This window comes from Periophthalmus magnuspinnatus, chromosome 21 (genome assembly GCF_009829125.3).
Source record: "Periophthalmus magnuspinnatus isolate fPerMag1 chromosome 21, fPerMag1.2.pri, whole genome shotgun sequence".
Lineage (NCBI taxonomy): Eukaryota > Metazoa > Chordata > Actinopteri > Gobiiformes > Gobiidae > Periophthalmus > Periophthalmus magnuspinnatus.
In genome coordinates, this window is record NC_047146.1 from 4075521 (window position 1) to 4098352 (window position 22832).

Sequence of the window (22832 nt, forward strand, 5' to 3'; positions counted from 1 at the left end):
AAGGTGAGTAAGAGAGAGGGCACAAAAGGGAGGGAGAGGAGGAGGAGAAAGAGGGGGAGAGAAGAGAAGAGAAAAGAGAAGGACAGAAGGTGAGGAAGAGAGGGCACAGAGGGAGGGAGGAGGAGGAGGAAGAGGGGGAGAGAAGAGAAGAGAAAAGAGAAGGGCAGAAGGTGAGGTAGAGAGGGAGCACAGAGGGATGGAGAGGAGGAGGAGGAAGAGGGGGAGAGAAAAGAGAAGGACAGAAGGTGAGGAAGAGAGAGGGCACAAAAGGGAGGGAGAGGAGGAGGAGGAAGGGGGTGGAGTAGCGAGAGAGGAGGGAGCAGATGAGACAAAGTTTTACAGGTGCAGTTTGAAACTTTTCTGCTGGAGGCTCTGTCACCTGCTTGTCTCCATGGGGATGGAATGTCCCACAGTACGGCTAAACTCAAATTACAGGTGTATTTATTGTAACAAAACCTGCATTCTTACTGTGAGTGGAGTCGCCTCACCACAGATCTGACCTGTAACTGGCGGTGTTACCTGCTTGTCTCCATGGAGATGATGTCAAAGCTTCTTATTGATCCTGTTTAAAGGCGTGTGTCACTTTTTCTTTCATTTAAATAAAGTAGAAACAGCTGGGACACGTTTAAACCTTCACTCTTTCTCTATCTCAGTGAGAATAAACTGCTCAAAATGTGTTTATGTTTCATTTTAGACGTGTCCATGTTTTAATGACGGTGCGTTTATCGTCAATCGGATCGAAAAAAAATGTTTAAAAAAAGTGTAAAACTAGAACCTGCAGATTATGGTCCAGAAAAGCGCGCGCCTGCAGATTCCTGTCCCTGTGCACGCGCCTTTGCACACCGCGGTCATGTGACGCCCACGAGGCAGGTCGCAGCGGAAGCAAACCAGCCTCGTGAGCCTTGCGTAAAGTGCGCAGACTCCCTCGTCCCCGGTGCGCGCGCTATGCGGAAACAGCGTAAAGGGCTTTGGAGAGTGGCGCCTCGACTGCGGCTGCGGACGGAGCTTTTTGGTACCGAGCGGAGAGGAGATGCACACGGCACTCGAGTGAGGTAACGATATAAAAACACGGCTTTGTCCCCCGCGCGCTCATACCGCGTGGACCGGGCAGGCTTTACGCAGCGTCACGGAGCTCTCCACACAGACACGCGCGCTTCTGTTTGACACTTTAAAGTCACAGCTGTTTGAAAAGCTCAGGGCTCGTGTCCAGAGTGTGCTCCGTGTGCTCCGTGTGCTAGCAGCTTTAGCCGCGTCGGTGCGTAAAAGCGGAGAGTTTAGCGCTTTTTGAGGGGCTGTGGTCAGACAAACCTCCAAACCTCAGGACGCGTTAAGGCCTGAGTGGCGGACAGGTCTGAGCGCAGAGACGCGGAGGGACACGTCGTGAGGGGAACGGGTCGATAACTTGTGGCGCATTTAGTGGAGGGTGACGGGACTGCGGCACGGGGGCAGCCGGAGCTCAGCGGGTGTGTGCGGGCTACTGGAGCCACGGAGCCCCGCGCCCACCACCACGAGTCCACAGCGCTTAAAAAAACAACAAAAAACACTCTTGTTCCACGGGTTCAGCGCGCACAGAAAAGTCATATTTGATGTATAGTGTTTATTTTAGAAGTTGTGTTGAATTGGGTAGTACATGTTGCATTTTAATACACTGGATCAAAGTATTTAAATAAACCTGGATGTTGTGTTCTATACTTGGTGCTCATGACGTGGTTAAAGCTTGTTTCCGTCTTTAGGCCCTGATCTGTCCCTCTGACTAATGGTCTAGAAACAGAGTTGCCCTTATTTAGTCGTGTCTAAGTCCTGGGCAAACCTGATCTTGTACTTTCAGAGCCTCAAGGTGGAAAAGGGCTGTATAAAAACTGTTTTGTAACCGTTTAGTCCTGGTTAAGTCCGGCTTTAGTATGTCCCCCTCCAGTCCTGGTGTGAGTCCCGTCTTGGTCTGAGTCCTGGTTTGAGTCCCAGTGAGTGCCAGTTTGAGTCCCGGGCCTGGTCTGAGTCCCGGCCCTGGCCCCGGCCCTGGCCCCGGCCCGAGTCCCGGCCCGAGTCCCGGCCCGAGTCCCGGCCCGAGTCCCGGCCCGAGTCCCGGCCCGAGTCCCGGCCCGAGTCCCGGCCCGAGTCCCGGCCCGAGTCCCGGCCCGAGTCCCGGCCCGAGTCCCGGCCCGAGTCCTCTTTTCTCACACAAACCTGTTGAGTTGAATGAACTTAACCCTTTAAGTTCCGACTGTAAAAGAATAATCCGATCATTTCCGTTTGAATTGCATTAAAGCATATTTCACATTTTTTTCAGCTGTTTGAACTTCCAGACATAAGATTAAGATCTGAAGGTTTTTTTTTTTTTTTTTTTTTTTTTTACTTTGAAAATGCCAAACCCACATACTTCAGTTTGTGCAGAAGTTCACGTTACCTGTAAAAATGGAAAAACGTCGGAAGCCAAAGTTAAAGAAAAGCTGACCAGAATGGGAAGAAAGAAAAAATGGTTCAGACCTGGTTCAGACCTGGTTCAGACCTGGTTCAGACCTGGTTCAGACCTGGTTTCAAACTATTTAAATCTTAGTATTCTGGTTTTGAAGCTAGTTTAGACCGTATACTCCTGGTTTAGACCCTGGTTTTGTCTGAGGCACTAGAGTGGACCTGTCTTGGGCAGATTTTTGGGCCGGATGCCCTCCCTGTCACAGTGGAGTGGGGGTGGGGGCTGGAGTGTCTTGCCCAGGGACACAATGCCAGTGTGTGCTCAGGGGTATCAAACCGGCGACCCGTGATTAGCTGTTGAACATGTTACAGAATGGTAAGATTATCAGATTATAAACTGATTAAATTCTGTGATTATGTTCAGAAGTAGCGCAGAGCGAGCTAATGCTAATCCTCACTGTTCTGAATGAGACTGTGACATTAGCGTTAGCATATGGTTAGTACATGGGAAAACATACAGAGAAATGTTTATGTATGAAGTGAACTGAATGAACTCAAAAAGGGCAGTCCTGGTTCAGTCCTGGTTCAGTCTGGGTTTAGTGTTTATTCCTGGTTTTGTTGTAGTTCAGTACTGGCTCCATCCTGGTTTAGTCCTGGTTTAGACCGGTTTTAGACCCATTTCGGTCTAGTTTTGCATTGACTGTATTGGAATTACCAACCACCACTCTCCCCCAATGAACTGGTTTGTTATTCTAAGAAGGTCTGAACCAGGTCTGAACCAGGTCTGAACCAGGTCTGAACCAGGTCTGAACCAGGACTGAACCAGGACTGAACCAGGACTGAACCAGGACTGAACCAGGACTCATTCCGGTGATGTCTCCCATGCCCCACCCCCTCTTCTCTCTCTCCTTCCACCTTCTCCCCCCTCTCTCTCTTTCATCTTTATTCAGCTGTGCTCCAGTGAACACTTCTCAGGCGTCTCTGACCCAGGTACAAATTACTACAAGCTACTGCACTTTTCAAAGGATTTCAGTCGTGTACATCTTGCTACTGCAGTTTTTAAAATATTCTCTGCGTGTACTTCTCGTTAATGCATTTCTTGTGAGTGTTACTGGTATTTTCTGTGTTTTCAAATCCTTCTGAAATGAGTTAAATGCTTGTGAATGAAATCATGCACGCTCAAAGACACAGCACTTTTCCATTTAAAGGATCAAATTTGAGATCAGCTTCATATTGGCATTTTGTTTTTAGGGATGCACCGATCAAACTTTTTCAGTTCTGATACCGATTTTGATTCTGTGGCTTTAAGTATCCGCCGATATTGACCGATACCAACTCCTAGAATGAAAACAGCTTTTTATATTATGAAATGGCATTTATTTTGTAGAAGCAAATGTGTTTTGTGGCTGTTATTTATCTCTCAAGTAACAAAACAACAACAAGGACATAGTTTTACAAAGGTCCCTCGTTTTTCGTGAGGGTTACGTTCTAAAAATAACCCGCAATAGGCGAAATCCGCGAAGTATCAGCTTTATTTTTTACAATTATTCTCTCTGTTTTTTGTCTGTAAAACCCCTCACCACACACTTTATACACTTTTCTCACACAGGCGTTAACATTTTCTCACATTTCTCTCTCGTTTAAACTCTCTCAAAGTTCAAACCTTCGTAGGCGTCTTTGTCGGTGCAGAACGTTTCATCGACATTGTGGGTTTTGTCGGGGAGAAAACAAATTGCAAACGTACAGCACTTCAGAGTCACACTGCGATCCAACGTTTATGTAAATTTGTCTGAACACATTCTGTACTGGACAGGAGACACGGCACGGAGGAGACTGATGGACAATGGTCTACAGTCCAACAGCCAATCAGGACGCAGAACACAATGGTCTACAGTCCAACAGCCAATCAGGACGCAGAACACAATGCACGCTCATACGATGTAAAAAAACATGTGAAATTGCGCAAAAAAAAATCCAAGAAACAGTGAGGCCACGAAAGGTGAATTGCGATATAGTGACATTTACTCTATTACATCCGTTTTGACGCCCAACCAGGATATGGCTGTACTCATATTTTCAAGCTGATCCAGTACTTCTTTCAGTATTTACAATTTTACTTCCTGGTTGGAAATCATGACATCACGCTAGGAAATTCCGTAACTGTTACTGGGCTGGAATTATGATTTGAAAAAAAAAAATACAGGTAAACATCTTAAAGTATCAGAAAAATGTGTTTCTTTGATATAAATTATGCCTAAAGTTTAGAATTCTCCACGGTGTAATGCCATTGTCAATCTACAAACTCTTTAAATCTGTACTTCCTGTCATTTTAAACATATTTTTTTAAACTTTTACCTTGATAGTTTTCTTCACAAATCGCTTCTTGATCATTTATATTGACAAAAGGTTTTATCCCACCTAATGAAGTCAAAATGATAGACTCATAAAAACCTGTTGTAGGCGTTTTTACGTATTTTTCCTTTTTGTGCTAAACCTGTTTTCATTCTGAGCTGATGTTGTTGTTGTTGTTGTTGAAGGGAGTCGTTTGCACTTTCTTGGTTCAAAGTTCAGGGGTCAGACTAAAACTCTTCACATGGAAACAAGCTGAACTAAACGGGATTATTATAGAGAAAAAAGAGATTGTCCTTGAGAGTGAAAGTGGATCTGAGGAGGAGGAATACAGCAGGAGTGATTAGGTCAACGTAAGTAAGAACAAAGGAAAAACGATTGTGTCACAGCAGAGATAAAACTGGTTGTTTTAAAGCAGACATAATCTACGACACCCGTTGATCATCGTTTTAATTTGCACGTGTTAAATCAATATAATAATCTAAAACGACTTGATAAAAGATACAAGGCCGCTAATTTCTGCGAGCTGACGTCTCCGTAAACGAGTGAGTAAATGGTGACGGGAAACTACTGCAGCAGGATTAAAAACTCTGACAAGTCAAGTTTGCCGGATAGTTCTGATTTAATTATTCAAATTAGAAGATTGTAGGTTTGCGTTGACGTTTTAAAAATTTGATGACGTTATAATTTCAGACGGAGGGCTTACGTAACTCTTAAAAGAAATCTCCGAACTGCTCTGCAAACGGTGAACTTTCCCGTTATTTGTTTGGGATCGGCTCCGCAAACTTTATATATATACACACACTAATCTTACGTCGTGAAGTCCTTTCAGCTGACAACGCTCACGTCTTTGCGGTTTGCGTAACGGCTCCACTTTCTGAAGCTGTCGCGCGAAAATCGTTTGACTTTTGTTTATTTACACTGACAGAGAACACGCTGAGCTTTGTAATTACTTGTGCCAAAAAAAAAAACAAAAAACTGGCACAAACTTGATCATAAACCAGCTCAACAAATCTGCAATCGAACAGTTACACAGCAAATTCCACCTGGGAATCCGGACCCGTCTCCGGCTCCGTTTAAACCGCAGAAAACAGAAACGTTACCTAGTGTGTGTTTAATATTTAGCAATGCTGTGTTTTTTGTTCTGTATCTGTGTTCTCTAATGCAGCGTGAATGGCCCTGGTTGTGTTTTGTGTTTCCATGTGTGCTCCGTGCGGTGGTCAGGTGAGGGTCTTGTGAATGGGCTTACAGCTTCTCTCCGCAATAACAGTCCCATTGTCAAGAGACCTACTGAGGAATTACATAAGAAGTAAAGTTTTCAGAGCCAAGAGGGCGCTGCGACGTTACTACTAGTATCGAAACTAGACTCATTCGAGCAAGGTATCGACAATGAACCTTTCCTGAATAACTTTGGAACGATGTCGAGCTGTATCTTTCAAAAGTATCCATGGATCACTACGACTGAGGGATTACACAGATATAAGGCCACGCAAATATAATGATGTATTTATAAAAGAAACTACTGCCATTTAATGTTGAAAATCACATTCTGTCGTTTAAAGAAAGTGTTTTTTTTTATTTTCATTGTGGCATCTGGATCAGTAAAGTTTGTAGCAGTTGCAGTAGCGATCGCTGATGTAGTAGTAGTACTGTTTACTTGTATTGCGATGTGGTATTTTGACACAAAGGGGGCGTGGCTTCACAGATCAGCCTATCAGAGTTCGGGGGGGAACTTCCTGGTTTTGGTGGTTAACAGGCGTGAAAAGGAGAGGGACAAATCAAAACTACTACTACTACTACTGAGAGAGGAGTACTACTACTGCTACTACTACTACTACTACTGTTAATACTACTACTGTAGAGGGAGGGGCGATATCAAAACAAAAGCAAGGAGTGAGAGAGTCCAGAAAGAAGTAAATTTAAGGAGGGAGAGAAGGAGTGAAAGAGGAGAGAGGGAGACTGCAGAGAGGTGAGTGAATAACAATACACCACATGGTTCTCAAACAGCGGGGTGCGGACCACTGGGGTATTTCGGATTAAGTTCAGAGTGTTTGTTTCCAGGTTTAATGCTGCACTTTTGACAGTTGATGCTGGAATTTTTAGTTCTGGTTTAATCCTGGTTTGCTCCTGGTTTAATGCTGATTTAGTCTTTGTTTAATCCTGGTTTAGTTCCTATTTTAGTCCAGGTATTAGTCCTGTTTTAGGTCTGGTTTTAGTCCTGGTTTAGGTCTGGTTTTAGTCCTGGTTTAGTCTTCTGTAGTCCTAGATTTTTTAACTTGATAGTCCATTGAAGATAAAACTTTTCAAATGCAAACAGTTTGATTCTCTGCATTTTTTTCTCCCCAAATGTGACTTATTTATTTTGCAAATTAAGCACTTTTTCTCTCTTAAACGAACAAATGATCCGCGTTTATAGTCTCATAAAGAGTGAAAGTCCAGACCCTTCGGAGAGGCTGTGGTCATATAAACCTTTATGTGATCGGTGTGAAATATGTGTGACAATTGCTGTGACTGACTCTCTGCACTAAACATAAACGAGCAGTAAATCAACCAAAGTGACCAGATTTTTATTTTTGATTGGAAAAAATATCAAATTGCGTTGTTTTTTTGTGTGTTTTTTTTTTTTTTTTTTTACAAGCATTGTGAATATATGTGCAATTTATGTTTTAATAATCGCTGTTCAAAGTTCACATTTTAAACACATCCAGAAGAATTCACAATAAGCCTGAAATCTGAGAAAATAACACAAAAATCACATTTCAGAACATGTTTGTACGGATCTAAACTACAGAGTTAGCAGTTTTCATGCCAAATTAGATAGGACATTTTATTGTTTGAAAAGGAATTAATGGTACTTCAAAACCGTAGCCTTGCATTCATTCAAATTGCGATGAATCTTGCTGTCCTAATTTTTGGTTAAGACAAAACTTTGAAAATTAATATGAAAATTAGTTAGCTAGTGAGTTCTAATTTGTAAAAAACTAAACTGAGGCTTGAAAATAAATTACAAGTAACTACGCTTAAACAAAAACACAAAAGGTTTCTGTTTTAGAGTCTCTGTGAAGAGGTGGTAAAAGCCAAAAGTTTAATCTGTCAACTGGACAAATCGTTGTAGGAGTGAAGATGTTTCGCTGCTCGTTCAAGCCGCGTCTTCAGTTCTGGTCAAATTACTGCTGGACACTGCCTTATATCTGTCATAAGGGAGGAACTACTGAAACTGTAAATAGCTATTGTTTCAGTTAATGGCCTATATTCAACCTGTAATGGCCCTACTGGATCGCCCCATTGTTCTCTTTGTTTTCTTTGTTTGCTTTGGTCTGAGGATGGAGTTATATTTTGGGGACAGGTGATGTCTAAGACCCCCATTCCTGTTCAAGAAAGAATTGTCTTTCCTAACAAAAATATCATCTTTAACTCTCCTCTCAAACCATTTCTTTCCTCTGGCTCTGATCTGACCCTCACTCTGTTCAAAGGAGTGGTCAGTGTCTTTGAGATGTAGATGAACAGCAGACTGTGGTCCTGAGCTGCTCTCTCGATGGTGTTGGTCCATTCTCTTATGGAGCGTCTGTTTAATTTCTCCAGTGTAACGCTCACTCTTCACTGAATGGAGTAAACACATTACTTTGTTTGTGGCTGTAGGTTTTGTCCTTTGGGTGAGTCAGTTTCTGTTTGTGTTTGTGGGATTGAAATGGACCAGAATCTCATACTGTCTGAAAATTCTCTGAAGTTTTTCAGACACACCCGCTGTGTAGGGAATGGTAACACCTTTTCTTCTGGGCTCTCTGTTGTGCTGTTTTGTTGTTTTTTTTTTAGCTCTCTTTGATCTATTGAAGGCCCATTTAGGACATCCACAAACAGAGAGGGCTTTCTCCACATGTTGTTCCTCCTTCACTTTTCCCTCTGTGTTTGTGGGCACCACTTGAGCTCTGTGGTGTAGTGTCACTCTGAGTTTGTGCTGCAGTGGACGGTGTGAGTCAAACAGCAGGTATTGGTCCGTATGTGTGGGTTTCCTGTAAACTTCTACCTGGAGTCGCCGTCCTCTCCTATTGTTACTGCACAATCTAAAAAGGCCAGTTTGTTCTCCTTGGCTTCTTCCCGTGCGAACTTGATGTTTGGATCCACAGCATTAATATGTGCAGTAAAAGGCTCCAGATCCTGAATTTTGATTTTAGTCCAGTTGTCATCCACATATCGATACCAATGTGTGTGTGGAGTACCTGGAAATGCGGTCAGTGCCTCCTGTTCAAATTGTTCCATGTATAAGTTTGGCACAGCTGTGGATTTGCCTGTAAAAGTTTCCTCTAAACTGAAAGTATGTGGTATATAAACAAATTTCCAGCAGTTTCTGTGAAGAGATGCTTTTTTTTTTTATTAGCTGTGATCTATAAGATTAGTTGTTGGAGACCTGAAAGTATCTCTGTGCGTCAGATGCCCTCCCAACCTCCTATATCCCTGTGTGTCAAATGTCCTCTCATCCTCCTGTTGCATATCACTGTGTGTCAGATGCCCTCCCCGTCCTCTTATATCACTGTCCTGTTACACTGAGATGGGGGCAGGTCAAGTGTCTGTAGTTGATCTGCAGACGTGGTTGGATAAATGTAGTGGGAGATTGGACCTTGTCACTGATAAAAAATGATGAGGGAATGATTTGGCTTTGTTTTTTATGGCTTTGTTTTGGTTCATTCTGGTTTTATGGTCGGTGGTTTATGCCATGACCTGGTTTCTTAGAGAGTATGTCTGAACTGGGGGACTGAACCGGGGGACTGAACCGGGGGACTGAACCGGGGGACTGAACCGGGGACTGAACCAGGGATTGAACCAGGGACTTCTTTTGTTCTGGCATGTACTTTTCAGCTTGTTTTTCTGTTCTACTAAAATATTGAAATCTCAAAATTTAAAATGATGGTTCTTTCTCCCTAAAGTCCTTGTTTTAAAGCTTGTTTGGGCAAGTCCTGGTTTTGTCCCTGTCAGCTACTCTAGTAGACCTGGTTTAGTTCTTATTTAGGCTTATTTTTGTCAGTATTGGTTTAAATTTAATATGCTATTGTGTAGTCACGATTTCAGGTTTAGTCCTGGTTTAGTTACTTAGTTATATTTTCTATTTAATTTTTATTTTTTGCCTTTTCCTATTGCACATTTTAGTTGCATATTTGAGCGAACTTTGGGTCAGAAAAAGCTGCAGTGTCTGCGGTCTCATGATCACTTGACTTCCCCTTTGGGCTCCTTAGACAGAGCTCATATTTCCGACTTTGCCTACGCCACTGAATTCACCGCAGGCTCCTGGTCTCATCAATGAAGCCTCTGTATTTTCATAAAGTACTTACATTTAGAGAAACCCCATAATGTGCGGCCTGGTTTATGATTAATATCTCTGTAAGTACTGGGCCTATTCACATGAAACAAAAACTGCTAAAATCATACTAATCTCGCACTTGTTCAGTTACTGGTGTTTTTATTGGGGAAAAAAATACCTTGAGAAACATTGTAATCCCTCAGTCTTTCATGTATGATCCATATTAAAAGAGAAATTCAATTCTGTCAACTGGGCGAAAGTTTTAGAGTGAAGATGTTTCGCTGCTCATCCAAGCGGTTTCTTCAGTTCTGGTCAGATTATTGCTGGACACTGACTTATGTCCATCTGAAGATAGAATCACACTGAAACTAACACAAAGTTTCTGTTTCTTAGCTAGATCTTTTAAACTACACAAAGCGAGAACTGTGCCTGAGTCATATTTTGCATTATGGTTCAGGCCCTCATGGTGCTCTCAGACCTATTAGCATACTGGCTATCACATTGTTTTCCTTGTTTTGATTTAGGGCTGAGGGTGGAGTTATAGATAGGAGATCAATGACTCATGATCAATGGCTAAGATCTGTACTTCATTATTTTCAAAGGAGTAGTTAGCGGCTTTGAGATGAAGATGTACGGCCGATTGGGGTCCCGAGAAGCTCTTGCGATGGTGTTGGTCCATTCTCTTATGAAGTGGCTGTTTAGTTTCTCCAACGCTCACTGCGCTCTTCACTACGCTGGATGGAGTAGACCGCATTACTTAGTTTGTGGCTCGGGGTTTTGTCCATTGAGCGAACCTCCTTCTGTCTTAAAGTGTTTTTATTGTACATTCTTACTGTCAGTGGGCTCACCTCTCCACAGATCTGACCTGTAACGGGGCCCCGGTGGCATCAGCTGCTTGGCTCCATGGCGACATAGTGCACCTTTGAAAAGTACTCAGATTCTGATGAGATATTGGTTTTATCTTTGATGCTGATTAGCTGTGATTGTTTGATCAGTTTTGGTTTATCACTGTAGATAAAAGAGACAAAGTTTATCTGAGTGTCTCCAAACACGTCAGGACCGAGCATTCTGTCAAATATTTAAATGTTTGATCTATTTATCCGTCAATACAGTATGATTATTGCAAGTGGATTTCAGCTTCCTTTCATAATGTAGTAATAAGGGATGTAGTCTGCTAAAGAAATTCTTGGTGCTGCCGATCGATTAGTCAAAAAAAAAAAGGAGACTTGGCAAAAGCTCTTAAAACTATCAATTATCCCTATGTATCTGACCCAAACTGCACTCAAGACTACACCTGCAGGGGGAGTTCATGCAAAAAACTACTATTTATGCAGAAAAAAAATACTAGGAAACAACGCATTTACGCAAAGACTCAAGATTCAAGTGGTGAATCGTGAGTTTAATCTGACTTTTTACATATAAATACTAAAAAATACCAAATCTTCAATGAACTCACTCACTCATTTTTCCTTTCTGTTAACCAAAATTTGTATCAGTCCACTAATTATGTTGACTAATACTCGAAACACACTGCATGAGCAAACGAGCCATGTGTCTTCTGGAGTGATGATACACAGTAGTGAGCTTAGACGAGTGGCCAGAGCTGCTGTCTCTCTGTTTCTCTTTGGTGAAGTCTAGACCAGAGTAAAGTCCAGACAACAAGCCTATCCAAGCAAAAATGTGTTTGTCTTCAACATCTGTTAGCTGGTTAGGTCAGACGTGAGACTTAAAGAAAATAAAGTGTAGTATCACTGTCAATCCGAGCCATTCTTCCCTCTGATGTTTAATGAACGTGTGATGGACCCATACTTAGGGCTGGGTGATATGGGGGGGAAAAAAGAATCACCATTTTTTTTTCGCCATATGGATCGATCTCGCACCACACGTTTCGCTGTTGAGTAAAATGTGCTTGACTTATCGAGATCGGCCAAAGTTTAGACAGCAATCTACTCATCTTTTGTATTTTGGCACAGCTGTACCTGTACTATTGATCCTGATTGATGTATCAGTAAAAGCATCATTTCTGTGCATTTTGGCTGAAACCGCTTCACTGTGCGAGCCTCGAGCGGGAAAAATGTGTATTTTGGATTGGCGAGTGGCATCGGCTGTCTGCACACCCCAGTCTGATACACTAGACGTATTTGTACTTGTGAAAGCAGCCTGGCGACTTCCTGCATGGACCACTTGGCTTGCCGTACCACTTTAAAATGCGCTTGCAGTGTGGTTCAGGCTCAATTTTAAAAAGTCCAATCATGATCTCATGCTTGTGATGATCTGTTTTGGTAAATTCAACTCTATTTCTCTATTTAATAAAGCTGTACGCTCAAAACATAGACTTCCCAATCCCCTCTCCAATTGATTAGCCTCTACAATACAAATATAGAAAGTCATCATGAATTGTGATAAAATAGATATTGTTATCCCGCTCCCCGAAAATCGCACACCCCTATGCAGCATGTTCAAATACATCTACATCAAATTAATTAAAAATACATTTGGAACCCCAAGCAATATTGAAAATTGACTTGTAATTTATGTCAAACTCTTTCTCTTTTTAGTCTTTAATTATTTTCTCTTCTCTCTTCTTCTCTGCAGAGCCCCTTGTTCAGGACCATGTTTGTCCAGATGTCCTCAAAGTTCTGCCTCTTGTGTTTCCTCACGATTCTGCTCCAGCCAGTTCACCGGTGCCACGAACAAAACGCACCCAAACTCCACCAAAAACATCACCACAACCACAGCCACTCCCACAACCACTCCCACCCGCACAGTGCTTCACATCCTCCGGGGGGTGTCACTCTGGAGGAGGAGCAGCAGTTTTACATTGCGCAGCTGTTTCGGCGCTACGGCTCCAGCGACCGGTTGGACTTCGCCGGTTTCCAGAGTCTCTTGTTGAGCTTGGGTCTGGGGGAGGTTAAAGTGGTGGAGCTCGACCACGAGGAGCTGGGGCACGACCATGTGGCACATCTAGACGTCCTGGACATTCAAGATGGCACCCACTCACACGTCGCCAATCCACACGGACACGGACATAGCCACGGAACGCACGTGCACAAATCTGGCAGAACGCAAACCGAGCAGGCGCCGACAACATGCACGTCTCACACCACGGCAGCGAGTCCGGAGCAAAAAACGACCAGACGAGACGGGAACGTAACGCTAAATGAGCAGAAACATGCACATAAACACAGAAAACAGGATCCACATTTGCACCACGGACACGGGCACAGCCATCACCACGGACACAATCACCATGGACACAATCACCACGGAGACGGGCACAATCACCACGTAGAGGGGGCAACACAAAATGGCGACCATGTTCACGAAGAGGATGTGAGGCCAAATGGAGGACAGCTAGAGACTGAAGATGGTGCGAATCAGCGGAAAGAAACAGAACTTGATCACCACGACAATCATGGACACATCGACAGTGACCACGGCCATGACGATCACGCCCACGACGCCCACGACGGCCACGATGGCCACGCCCACGACGGCCACGCCCATGATCTGGGACAAAATGGAGCAGGTTCTGAAGGTTCAACACATGACCAGGACCTTGAGTTGGCACAAAATGGCCGACAAGAAGAAGCAGAGGATCACAAGCTTTTGCAGGATTCTGAGAGTTTAAAAAGCCAAGACCTGAGACCGGATCCCCACAGCTCCACAGTGCCTCCTGCAGGTGTAGAGGAGCAGGCAAAGGAGAGGAGGAGGAAGGGCAAAGGGCAGAAAGGTCGTGGGAGGGCTCAGATGGGGGAGGGAGGGGGGAGGAAGAGGAGAGAGGCTGTAGCAGACCTGAGCACGCCCACGGTACCTGCTCTGATTGATCCACGGCATCAAGGAGGCTCCGCCCACCAACACGAAGAGGTGAGACATAAGTTTTTAGTTAAAGTGCATGTGACAGGTTTGACTACTTATTTCATGAACATTGTTAATGTCATATTTAAAATCTGAAGAAAAATCTTGCCTAGATTTTTCTGTTATTTTTATTATTATTTTGGTGAAGGTTCTCAGTTTAAACCCATAACTGTTGCCTGGCAACGATAATGTGAGGGACAAAACCTCTCCAGACTGCACAATCGCTATGATTAGAGTAATAAAAATAACACCTTTATTCCACCAAACCAAGTAATAATTAGAAAAACATGAAAACCTATCATATTCTCTTTAAATGTTGCAATTACATGACATCACTGAACAACTCTATAGGGATTGTACAATGTGCTTCCGGGACCATCTGGCTGATTTCTAGGGCCCTGTCCCATTACTCATCCTTGCATTTGTGAACTTCAGATACGCATTTCAGGTGAAGTGTGCATCGTGTCCCAATTCTTTTGAATAATTTGATCCACAGTTTGTGGCCAATTCAGCAAATGATTAAAACAGGCCCACAGCCTGTGGGTTTCTGATTAATTAAATTAATTGAACAGCTGTTTTATGCAGCTTGGATGGTTACTCTGCCACTGTCACTACTCGAGTTATCTGAACTGCAGACTGTCCCAATTCTCAATTTTTTCACCCCTGTTCCTTGTGCATTTGTGCACTTGACACACTTTCAGAAAATGCACACTTCATTGATGTGTCAAAATTCTCAGGTGCTGTTTAACTGTCAGATTGCTAATTTGTTGGAATGGTTTATGGTCAATATCTCTAATTATATGTAATTACTGGGGCGACAGTGGCTCAGTGTTGGAAGCGAGGCTGCCAATCTGCGCCATCTGTCAGTCTGCCCCAGGGCAGCCGTGGCTACAGTAGTAGCTTACCATCACCAAGTGTGGAAATGAATGAATAATGACTATAGTGTAGCGCTTTGACAAGCCTGTAAAGCGCAGTACAAGTGTAAGCCATTAGTATTATTGTTATTACTGGGCTTATCCACATAAAACAAAAGCTGGCACCACGTTCAGTGTTAACCATAACCCCTCTCTGTCTTCAGTGCCTGAACCTGACCCAGCTCCTCACAGACTTTGGTCTCAGTGCAGACTCGCTTATCTCTCCAGTTCAGTTCTCGTACCTTTGCCCCGCCCTCCTCTACCAGATCGACCGCCGCCTCTGCATCCGCCATTACCACCAAGTGGAGGTAGAGAGCCAGGCCCTGGATCCGCCCAGCTCAGGTGAGATCTGAACTGGGACTAAACCGGGACTGAACTGGAACCGAACTATGACTGAACTTGCCTGACCAGCCAGTCCCTTCTAAATTCAATTTGAATCCAGAAGGGTCTGGAATCGGCCATAGAGAGTGAAAAAAAATTCCGTCCTAACTTGGGACAGCCCAATAACAGCCACTAATTTGTAGAGCGTGTCTCTCAAAAAGACTCAAAAATTCTTGTCTCATTCAGAACAAAATATATAACTTCTTTAACTTCTTCTATAACCTGAGCAGAGATAAATAAGAGTTTGGTGCTTCGATTGTTGATTTTGCACAAATCTGCTGCTTCTTAGTGTGTTATTTTTATTTTCTTGTAAACTCCAATGTTTGTTTTTGCACAAATGGACCAGGCGTCTCTCTGATTTAACCCACCTGTCAATCACACCCTCTGGAATTGGGAAGACTGTTCCAGACCCACTCGTCTTTATAAAATTTTGTGTGGTTCTGGGTGGACAGGTCAGGACTGAACCAGGATTGTAGGAAAGTGTGTCCTCATTTGACCCATCGTCCTGCACTAGAGGAACAAGTGCCACAGTTTGAGAAACACTGCTCTAAATGATCAAACTGCCTTGTAGAGTTACTCAGGTGTTACTCTGCTCCTGTCCCTGCTCCTGTCACCGTGACACCTGTCGCCAGGCGTTGTGTCGAGTTGTGTTTTTGATGGACAGGTTTAATGATGGGTTTGAAGGATGAGGGAAAAGGACAGCACAGACCAGTGGAGCAGAGGAGGAACTGCGCCTGCATCTGTCAAACTCAAGGACAAAGACAAACAGAAAGAAAGAGGAGAGAAAGGATGAGAGAAAGAAGAGAGGGGCACAGACCGTGTTAGGTTACATGAAGGTTTGGACCGAAAACTGCGATGGTGCATTTTTCAGTTGCCCACCCTGAACCCCCCTCTCTCTCTTTCTCTCTGTCTCTCTCTCTCCCAGTCTTGGTGTGGCTGGGGGGGTTCATCTCCATCAGCCTCTTCTCCCTCCTCAGAGTGATCCTGGTGCCCTCCCTCGCCCTGTCTCCTCTCTTTCTCGCCTATAGTTTCAACCTTTCGCTCTTTTTGTCCCATAGTCTGGGTGTGGCTGTGGGGCTTCATCACCATCATCAACCTCCTCTCCCTCCTTGGAGTGATCCTGGTGCCCTCCCTCGCCCTCTCTCTCTCTGTCTTTCTCTCTTTCTCCTGTAGTTCTAACCCCTCTCTCTCCCTCTCTCTCCCGTAGGTTGGGTGTGGCTGTGGGGCTTCATCTCTATCACTATCATCAGTCTCCTCTCTCTCCTCGGAGTGATCCTGGTGCCGATCTTGGATCAGGGATGTTTTAAGTTCCTGCTCACCTTCCTCGTGGCGCTGGCTGTGGGCACGCTCAGCGGAGACGCGTTGCTCCACTTGCTGCCTCACGTGAGTACTGCACCGAACCACTCCATGACATCACCAGGTAGAACGGAGCAATTCAGTGTCTTTAAAGTGCACCTTTGCCAAACTCATTCTCATTACGTCACTTCACAAGTAACCAAATTTGAGGCTAACAGCTATTGCTTTTAACCTCGTTTAAACTGCTCCACTCCTCAGTACGTCAGCAGGTGATGTTCTTGTGCCCTCTGCTGACGGAGGACAGTGTGGTCTGTATTAGTTTTCCATACGTACATTAAAGTGTCACTAACAAACATTTACACTTCTCCCACAACCACATTTCAAATAAAGCTTCTAACCTGGGTAGTACCTAGAGGACTAAAGGGGAGTGTGAGAGGGGAGGAGGGGAAGCACCTGCCTCTTTAATAGTACTTGAAAATTTTGACCAAGCTGCAAATTTACCCAGTTTGAAAAAAAAAAAAAGACTAGAAACAGTAGATCATGCTATTAAAACACTGCATACACAGTCAAGTAGGAAAAACAAGTTATTTAATGTTACATAACGTAAAGTGGAACTAAATACAAAGTTTTTTTCTAACACCATGCAAATTTTGAAACGTACATCCTGTTTTAGTTTTGGAACCTGTTATCAGTTATAAGTTAATTTTAACATACATTTTTGTGCATTTGTCTTTCAGTCCCAGGGGCAGCATGACCACAGCTCTCCTCATGAAAAAGGCTCTGATCTGGGCACAGAGTTCGACGGCGTGTGGAAGGGACTCACAGCTCTCGGAGGAATCTACCTCCTCTTCATCATCGAGCACTGTCTGGGCATGTACAAGCACTACAAGGACCACAAGGTACGGCCTGGTTTAGTCCTGGTTTAGTCCTGGTTTGGTCCTGGTTTAGTCCTGCTTTAGTCCTGCTTTAGTCCTATGTTTTCTGTCTTTTTCTCAGTCTAAGCAGAGCAGTGATGATGGAGGAATTGGAAGGAAACTTTCAGACCACAAACTGAACCGACGCTCGGATGCAGAGTGGCTCAACCTCAAAGCTCTGCCTGAAGGTAAAAATGTCCTTTCAGTAATGGCATCCCTTTTGGAAGCTTTTGTGAAAAAATAATTTCACTTTTGTTTATTTAACAGAAGACATTGAACTTCATGCCACCTTGTTTCATGTGGATAGGCTCAGTAATTACAAATTCTAACCATAAACCAGATCAACAAATTTGCAATCTGACAGTTAAACAGCAAATTCCACCATAGAATTCTGACCCGTTTCCAGCTCTAACAGGATTCTACCATGTGCTGATGTCATGTGTCACTGTTCAGTTTAAAATTCTTAATCGCTACGGTAACAGTCCTAATTTTTCATTATTTTCAGACCCAGACAGCAGCACAGCGTGTGATAATGGACTCAGTGACACTCAGCTCACAGAGGTCCAGACCCCAGACTCCCCCTTGGCTCAAACTGACGCCCCTGCACCCTCCCCTCCACCTCCTGCACCTAAGAAGAACGGACATAAGACCCATGGACACTCCCACGGGCACTCCCACGGGCACTCTCACGGACACTCCCACGGGGGGAACTGTCACTCAGACCAGGACATGAAGGACGCAGGCATTGCGAGTATCGCCTGGATGGTCATCATGGGAGACGGGATGCACAACTTCAGCGACGGACTGGCCATAGGTGAGTTCTCTCTTTTGCCTGTGCTCCTGTCTGCTCCTCTCTGGCCCCGCTCCTCTCTGGCCCCGCTCCTCTCTGGCCCCGCTCCTGTCTGGCCCCGCTCCTCTCTGGCCCCGCTCCTCTCTGGCCCCGCTCCTGTCTGGCCCCGCTCCTGTCTGGCCCCGCTCCTGTCTGGCCCCGCTCCTGTCTGGCCCCGCTCCTGTCTGACCCCGCTCCTCTGGCCCCGCTCCTCTAAACTTGTTCTTTTTCAGGAGCTGCATTCAGTGCTAATCTGACTGGAGGCATTAGCACGTCTGTGGCTGTCTTCTGTCATGAACTCCCTCATGAACTGGGTAAGAAACTGCTCTTTCTTTTTCGAAAATATGACTTAACATTTCAAACTATTCTTGGCTACTTTGGGGACTTTGTGAAGAAAATATTATTTTATATGCAAAATTTCTCACAAGAAGTGCAGCTGGACATTCAAGTTTCTCTTTTAAAATCAGGATTGAATTCATAACGCTCTACAGCACCACCGTTTTAGAAAAGACTGAAATATGAACTGTTAAACTAATCCAAGAATCCCATGCATTTCAGAACATGTTGTGGACGTTTAACTTCAGGGTTAGCATTTTTTACACAGATTAAGCCCCGTGGAGACACAAGGAGGGAATCTGACACACACAGAGAGGGCATCTGACACACACAGAGAGGGCATCTGACACACCGGAACATTTAGGACTCACAGCTGACATGAGATTACCCAATGAACTGCAGCACTGGAATTTGAATGGCTGCATTTTTAAGAGTTTGATTCGTCATTTCTCTGCTGGAGATTCACCAAATGCTTTTACTTCCTGAGCTCCTCTCTTTGTCACCGTCTCACCGCATAAGAAACGATTCTGTTCATCAAAATGTTCAAAGTCAAACAACATCAACTATGAGACAACAGAGCTGCAGAGAGGAGGGGGCGCTATTGGCTCGGAACCAGGGGGGCTGAACCAGGAGGGCTGAACCGGGGGGCGGAACCAGGGGGGCGGAGCCAGGGGGGGCTGAACCAGGGGGGCTGAACCAGGGGGGCTGAACCAGGGGGGCGGAACCAGGGGGGCGGAACCAGGGGGGGCAGAACCAGGAGGGCTGAACCAGAAACCAGAGGACTAAACCAAAGACCAAACGACGTCATGATTAAGACCAATGAGACTAAACCAAGGTTAAACCAAGACTTCTTCAGGGCTATGGCACAGCTTTAAAATCTAAAATAAAATAAAAAAATAAAAAATAAAGATAAAAAAAACAAAACAAAATGAAATAAGTACACAGCTGTTCTGTTCTTAGCAGCTTGACCACCACTACACTGATAAAACTGATACATTTCTGTATAACTCTGGTTTTGTGTAGGGATATACAATATAAGTTTCCAGTATCAGCTGATATTGATATTCAATACTGATATTTTTAGTGCTTTTTGAACAGAATAATGATTCAAAGTGGAAATAGAAGAGCATTGATATGGCCGTATGTTACACAAATTCCTGTAACAAATTAATTTATATCCCAGATAAATACATTTTGCTTCTATTTTTGCAAAAGTGAAAAGTTCAATTGTGAGCTTTAATTTAAGAATGGGGCTGGTTGTGGACGTTAAAAGCTAAATATTGGTATTGGCACAAGACGATATCGGAGATCGGTGTCAACTCAAACACCCCACATCGGCCCTTCACTAGTTTTGTGTGTGGTTTTCCAGGTGACTTCGCGGTGCTGCTTAAGGCCGGGATGAGCGTGAAACAGGCCATCGTGTACAACGTCCTGTCAGCTCTCATGGCGTACGTCGGCATGGTGATCGGCACTGCGGTCGGGCAGTACACGCACAACCTCACCAGCTGGATCTTTGCAATCACTGCGGGAATGTTCCTCTACGTCGCCCTCGTCGACATGGTAACAGAGCTTTACTTTTTAATATTCTCGAGGTTTAATCTAACTGTTTGTCTTTTGAAATGCAATGGTTGGCACTTACAACGAGAAGGTTGAGGGTTGGATTCCCAGACTGTGAAATTTGCATGGTTTTATATTTGTCAAAAAACTGGCTGAGGCAGAGGGAACCCACCCAGGCACAAGACATTTTGACACAAGCAGCATATAAATGTTTTAGTTTGAAGAACATATCATCACAGCAAAAATATGATCCATCACCCACGTCTGTATCGCTATGGCCAAATCTTGTTCCCAAATGCAGCAATGTGATTGGCTGATGTAATAACCCTTTGTTCCATGCAAGTCCAATATGTTATGAATAATATACCTGTTCTACCCCCTCCTCTCTCTCTCCTTCCCTACCTCTTTCTCCCCCTCTCCCCTCTCATCCTCCCTCTCTCTCTCTAGTTGCCGGAGATGCTCCACGGTGACAGCGAGGATCACAAACGTTGCCAGGTTGGTCACTTCCTGCTGCAGAATCTGGGCATGCTCAGTGGCTTCTCCATCATGCTGCTCATCGCCATCTTCGAGGACCAAATCGTGTTTGACTTTGGATTCTAGCTCCTCCTCCTCTCACCCTTTGCTCCTCACCCCTCCTCATTGCTCCTCCCCCTCTCCTCCTCTCTGTGGCAAACATATCAGCTCAACTTCGCACATTCTTGGGACATTTATGGACTGAAGAAATGCAGGATCTAAAACTGCCCAGATGTTGTTGCAAAAAAGGAAACTCCACACTCACCAGTTAAGTGACTTAAATATTTAGTTTGAGTGGTTTGGGTTTAGGTTTATTGACTTTTGATTGATCTGAGTATTCAAACCAATAGAATAAAATGGGTTCAATTGTATTTTATTTACATATTAGTTTATAAACAAATGTATGAAGTCCTTAAGCAGTTTCCTTTTTTGCATCAACATGTTTAGTTGATCAGTCTGACGCTGTTTCTTCCAAAGCTGCTGTCAATGTTGTGTGTTTGTCCTTGTTTTGTGATGTCATCATTCTGCACCCATGTGTGTCCCGCTGTGGGACATTATAATTATAAGTCCTGTCTTTGTGCGGAGCCCCGCCCCCTGAAGCAGCAGCACAACTTCTGTGTTTTATTTTGAAATAAAGCTGGGCCTCATTCTGCGAGATTTACAGCACCAAAAGTGCAGTCACATTTTTTCCGTGGAAGCAATAAAATATATAGGTTTATAAATAAAAAAGGAAAGCACAATAAAAATACTAATAATGATGTGTGAAAATCAAGCGATAATTTCCTGGAAAATGTCTAAAATGTATTTTTTTTTTAAAACCCAAGTCAATTTTTTTGGTGGTAAAGCACATTTGTGTCTTATTCGAAAGGTCATGGGTTCAAACCTGAGTGCACAGTAGTAGTATTTTTGTAGTAATACGTTTACATGAACCAATTTGAAATGGCGTGTAAAGAACAATGAATGAGGCCCAGTGTTAAACTAATAAAATATTTTTTTGCCAAAATGAATAAAATTTGCTGCTGTCATTACTTGTTTTATATATTAGATTTTTCACATGTATTTTTTTTAGTGCTGCACTGTAAAAACTGTTAGAACTAATAATGAAATGATACCCACACGTGTCGTTTTTCTGAGGCTGGAAACGCTGCTGCCACTTTTTTTTTTTTCTTTTTAGAGTGCCTGCCGAGTTTTGGACAATCGTTCAGTTTCTGTGCGTCCCTCATGGGGGCGCTGAAGGTGCTAACCACTGCTGTATGACACTGTAAATATTGACTTACTTTAGGCTGTTTTTTTGTTTTTGTTTTTTTTTGTTCATAGTTTTATGAATTATTTTTGTCAAATGCTGATTTTTGTTGCAGACAATCTTTTTTGTTTTTAAATTATGCTGAAGGGGATCATTTACATGTTGTCCCATAATGCATCAGTGATCATATTGTTGTCATTTACATATTCCATCATGTTGTATTGGAGTACTTCTGCAGAGTATAATGATTTTCCTTTGACAGCGCAGCTCCTTCAGAAGTTCTCATGACCTCTGACCTCTGCTCTCACATTCCTTTGTGGGTTCTTTACTGTCACTGTGTGACACAGACTCACTGTAAAAATGAATCATTACAACATTTAATACAAAGGTGTGACTCATTATGTCACATTTATGGCTGTACAAACGAGTTTAAGACTGAACCACTCTGAGGCACCTCCTGACCAGGGCTGGGGCTCAGATCTAGAGACGGTGGGTTCATGTCTTTCTAAATGAAGGTCCATTCTTTTAGTTGAATAAATGTTTGTTGTGGTTTAAATCTGTGTAAATGTTAAGTGCCATTGATGCTGTGCTTCAATAAATGAGCATTAGTCAAACTACATTCTCATGTCTCTTGTCTTCAAAATGACTATTTTCTTTGGAAAACAACTTATTTTTGTTCCACATAGAATTGATACATTGAATTGCTCTTTGGTTTAATCTTTTTTTTTTTTAATTCAGAGAAAAATAGTGGAGCTTTAGTGACATTTGTAACAGGAAACAACTACAGGTTCAACTAGACGTATTCAGGCCTTATATGAGCAAAATCCTTAAATTAAAATTGGACGAGCACTGCTTTAGTTTAGTTGTACACTGTAAAAAAAAATAGATGCACAAATGATGAATTCAGAATATAAATGTTTTTGGTCTGTTTATCTGTTAA

At 43.4% G+C, this 22832-nt stretch overlaps 1 protein-coding gene across 2 annotated transcripts; it reads left to right on the forward strand.

Moving 5' to 3' along the window:
* Positions 1–968: 968 nt before the first annotated feature.
* slc39a10 (solute carrier family 39 member 10) lies at positions 969–22496 on the forward strand. 2 transcript variants are annotated; one of them, XM_033987382.2, is made up of 10 exons: positions 969–1052; positions 12647–13918; positions 14988–15165; positions 16412–16587; positions 17238–17399; positions 17497–17602; positions 17920–18228; positions 18477–18557; positions 19949–20139; positions 20584–22496. In XM_033987382.2, the coding sequence occupies exons 2-10, from the start codon at positions 12665–12667 to the stop codon at positions 20734–20736; spliced, it is 2610 nt and encodes an 869-aa protein (XP_033843273.1). In that variant the 5' UTR covers positions 969–1052; positions 12647–12664; the 3' UTR covers positions 20737–22496. The 2 variants fall into 2 exon arrangements, with proteins under 2 accessions (XP_033843273.1, XP_033843274.1); XM_033987383.2 differs by lacking the exon at positions 969–1052 and adding an exon at positions 6658–6727 and having other exon boundaries at positions 20584–20930.
* The last annotated feature ends 336 nt before the right edge of the window (positions 22497–22832 follow it).

Bases quoted from the DNA above. Each gene is read 5' to 3' on its own strand.
- slc39a10 (XM_033987382.2), top strand. From the start codon at position 12,665: ATGTTTGTCCAGATGTCCTCAAAGTTCTGCCTCTTGTGTTTCCTCACG. The intron at 13,919-14,987 runs GTGAGACATAAG...CTCTGTCTTCAG, and splicing joins CCGCCCACCAACACGAAGAG to TGCCTGAACCTGACCCAGCT. The intron at 18,558-19,948 runs GTAAGAAACTGC...GTGGTTTTCCAG, and splicing joins TGAACTCCCTCATGAACTGG to GTGACTTCGCGGTGCTGCTT.